At 42.4% G+C, this 3145-nt stretch overlaps 2 protein-coding genes across 2 annotated transcripts in view; both read right to left on the bottom strand.

Moving 5' to 3' along the window:
- Nucleotides 1-2113: 2113 nt before the first annotated feature.
- Nucleotides 2114-2895, bottom strand: LOC102761601 (protein phosphatase 1 regulatory subunit 15A-like; the record flags this gene model as incomplete). The annotated part of the gene is given in 3 exon segments (XM_015564385.1): nt 2114-2647; nt 2649-2684; nt 2686-2895. Coding segments are annotated over 3 exon segments (780 nt in total), but the record flags the coding sequence as incomplete, so codon positions are not given.
- LOC107181366 (protein phosphatase 1 regulatory subunit 15A-like) overlaps nt 2876-3145 on the bottom strand; it is a 1419-nt gene continuing 1149 nt past the window's right edge. Inside the window, exon 2 of the mRNA XM_015564368.1 lies at nt 2876-3143. Coding sequence (XP_015419854.1) covers nt 2896-3143 — 248 coding nt within the window. The 3' untranslated portion in view covers nt 2876-2895. The remainder of the gene's footprint in view (nt 3144-3145) is intronic.

The following is a 3145-nucleotide window of genomic DNA, read 5'->3' as shown; positions in this document are numbered from 1 at the left end:
CTTGAGAGCCAAATTTTTAAAACTTAAACTATATAGGTAGGTACATTGTTATTAACTTAATTAGGGTACTCCTAAGCTGGCCTTTGCTAAAAACATCCTCAATCTGATTGAGGTACGTTCGCTGAGGTCGACCCCTTCCAATTCTTCCATCCACACTCGTCTTGTATACTTGTTTCATCTATCTCCTTTCGTTCATCCTCTCTATATGTCCAAACCATCTCAACATACCTTTCTCAATCCTCGACACTACATCTTCTTTCACGCCACAAGGTTCCCTAAAATTAACTTAATAAACTTTACTTAAAGTTTTAAGTCAACTTCGCACTGTACGTGCGCGCCCACACGTGGTATTTTGTGGAAGAGCCACACTCAAAGAGCTAAAGAGCCGCATGTGGCTCGCGAGCCGCGGTTTGCCGACCACTGTCTTAGTGGATTGTTCCTTTTTATTGCTGAAGAGTATTCCATTGTCTGGAACATAATACTTTATATTATACTTTGCTTATCCATTCTGATGATGGACATTTAGTTTATTTCCAGTTTGGAGCTATTATAAAGAAAACTGCTATGGACATTATTGTACATATCCTTCTATGTACATATGTTTTCATTTCTCTTGAGTAAATAACTAAAAGTACTACTTAGAGTAATACTTTTAACTTTATGAAAAACTACTAGAACAATTTTCAAATTAGTTATAGCATTCTACACTACTCCAGCAATATATGAAAGTTTTGATTTCACCACATCCTCAACATTTGGTGTTGTGTTTTCACCTTTTCTATTTTAATAATTTTGTGGTATATGGCATTGTGATTTTCATCTGCATTTCCTAGATGACTAGTGATTGATGTTAAGCATATTTTCTTGTGCTTATTAACCACTTTTATATCTTCCTTCATAAAAGGCCTGTTCAAGTTTTTTGCTGATTTTTTATTAGTTTTTTTCTTTTTATTATTGAGTTGTAGGAATTGTTTATATATATGCTGAATACACGTCCTTTATCAGATATAGGTATTGCAAATATTTCCTCCCAGTCTAAGGATCATGTATGTTTTATCAATGGTATCTTTTGATAAGCAGAAGACAAATTTTGATGAAGTACAAGTCTATCTTTTCTTTTTTATTATATGGTTAGTGATTACTAGCTAAGAAATCATTACCTAACCCAAGCTAATGAAGACATTTTCCTATGTTTTCTTTATAAAGCTTTTTTGCTTTTATAATTTTATCTATAATGTATTTCAATTGAATTTTGTGTAGGATGTAAGGGATGAGTCTAGGTTTATTTTTGTTTTTATATAGCTAGTCAGTTCTAGTAGTACTGTTTGTTAAAATACTTTCCTGACTTCATCACCACCAAACTAGTATTATAAGAAATGTTAAAGGAACTTCTTTAAGAAGAAGAAGAAAAGATAAAAAATAAGAATAACTAAAATGGCAATAACTACATACCTACATATCAATAATGTTCTAATCAAAAGAAATAAGGTGGCTGAATGAGGAAGAAAACCAGACCCATACATATGTTGTCTACAAGAGATCCACTTCAGGTTAATGACACACAGATAAAGTAAATGGATGAAAAAAGATATTTAACGGAAGTGGAAATGAAAAAAAAAAAGCTGGGGTAGCAATACTTATATCAGACATAATAAACTTTATTTATTTATTTATTTATTTTTTCAGTACAAACCAAAAGACTATTTCTTAAAGCAATTGGTAAAAAAATAAATAGTGAATAACACAAAAACCACAGGATCCTAGCCACACCTCCCACTGAGGTCTAAGGCAGGAGACACAGACACCTAAAGAGGGGAGGGAGAGGCCACAGTATGGTTCAAGAGTATGGCCTGGACACAGGATGTGGGCAGGGTCTGGGTGGTGGCAGGTATGGCAGCCAGAGAAGAGGGAGGGTTCCCGAGACGTGCCCAGGCCCTGGTCCGAGCTGCGGGCACGCCCACGCCTCTCAGCTCATCCTGGGCTAACCCCCCCCCCACCCCAACCTGTCTCTAGCCCCCTTTTCTCACACTTTCTAGTGAGCCAAAGCAGCCCTGCGGAGGCACACTCCCTCCTGTTTCTTCTGTCCTAAGCCCTTGTTTTACTGTCCCCAGCTTTAAAAATTAAGGAAATAGACCTCAGAGAAGTGCACCTTTCTGGCCTTTTGGGGAGTCTCGGGGTCCGGAAGCTGGGTGGGGGTTCCTGTAGACTTGAGCCGCCTTTGCAGTCGGAGGGGCAGCCAAGGAAGAGGCCAGGAAGGTGGTGGCTTCTCTCCTGGTAGATAGATGGCCACTCGGAAGGGCTCAGCTTCTCCCCATTCCTCAGTAGCTTCTACTCCCTCTGTCTCCTTTCCAGGTGGGTATGTCCAGTTCCTGAGGAGGGCACTCTGGGCCTGAAGGGAAGAACTTGGGCCTGAGCCAGCTGTCTCGGAATCATCTTTCTCATCCTCATTCTCCTCATACTCCTTCTCTGTGTCCTCTCCTGGCTGGTACACCCAGGGCCTCAAGAAGGTACTTGTGGGAGGAATGGAAGAGGGACCCTCAGCTTCTCCCTCCTCCTCAGATGCTCCTGAATCACTGTCTTCATCTTCCTCCTCTGTGTCCTCTCCTGGCCGGTACACCCAGGCCCTCAAGAAGGTACTTGTTGGGGGGAATGGACGAGGGACCCTCAGCTTCTCCCTCCCGTCCCCTCAGCTTCCCCTGAAGCGTTGTCCTCCTCCTCCTCCTCATCTTCCTCTGTGATCTTCTTGGGTTGATGCTGCCAGGTCCTGAGCAGGGGCCTGTGGCTTAGAACTGAGGAGTGTGGCTCTGGGTCGGCTTCTTTCTCAGCCTTTCCATCCTTTCCCTCAGATTCCTCCCCTGAATTACACTCACAGGCGCTGGGGCAGGAGCCTGCAGATTAAGAGGTAATGGAGGTCTTCCTGGTTTCTTCACTCTCTGTTTTTTCTTCCTCCTTAGCTCCAGCCTCTTCTTCCCCTGCAGCACACACCCAAGCACTGGGCTTGGATCCTGGGGATGAGGGGCAAGTAGATGTTGTTGGAACTTTATTTACAGCTTCTCCATCCTCCTCCTCCTCCATCCCTGGACAGTGCTCCCAGTGTGATGGAGGGAAACAGAAGAATTTCATCCCTTTTTCTTCAGCAACTCCT

Source organism: Myotis davidii, unplaced genomic scaffold, assembly GCF_000327345.1.
Source record: "Myotis davidii unplaced genomic scaffold, ASM32734v1 scaffold159, whole genome shotgun sequence".
Classification (NCBI taxonomy): domain Eukaryota; kingdom Metazoa; phylum Chordata; class Mammalia; order Chiroptera; family Vespertilionidae; genus Myotis; species Myotis davidii.
The sequence above is the reverse complement of the archived record's forward strand: the minus strand, read 5'-3'. Positions and strand labels throughout refer to the sequence as shown.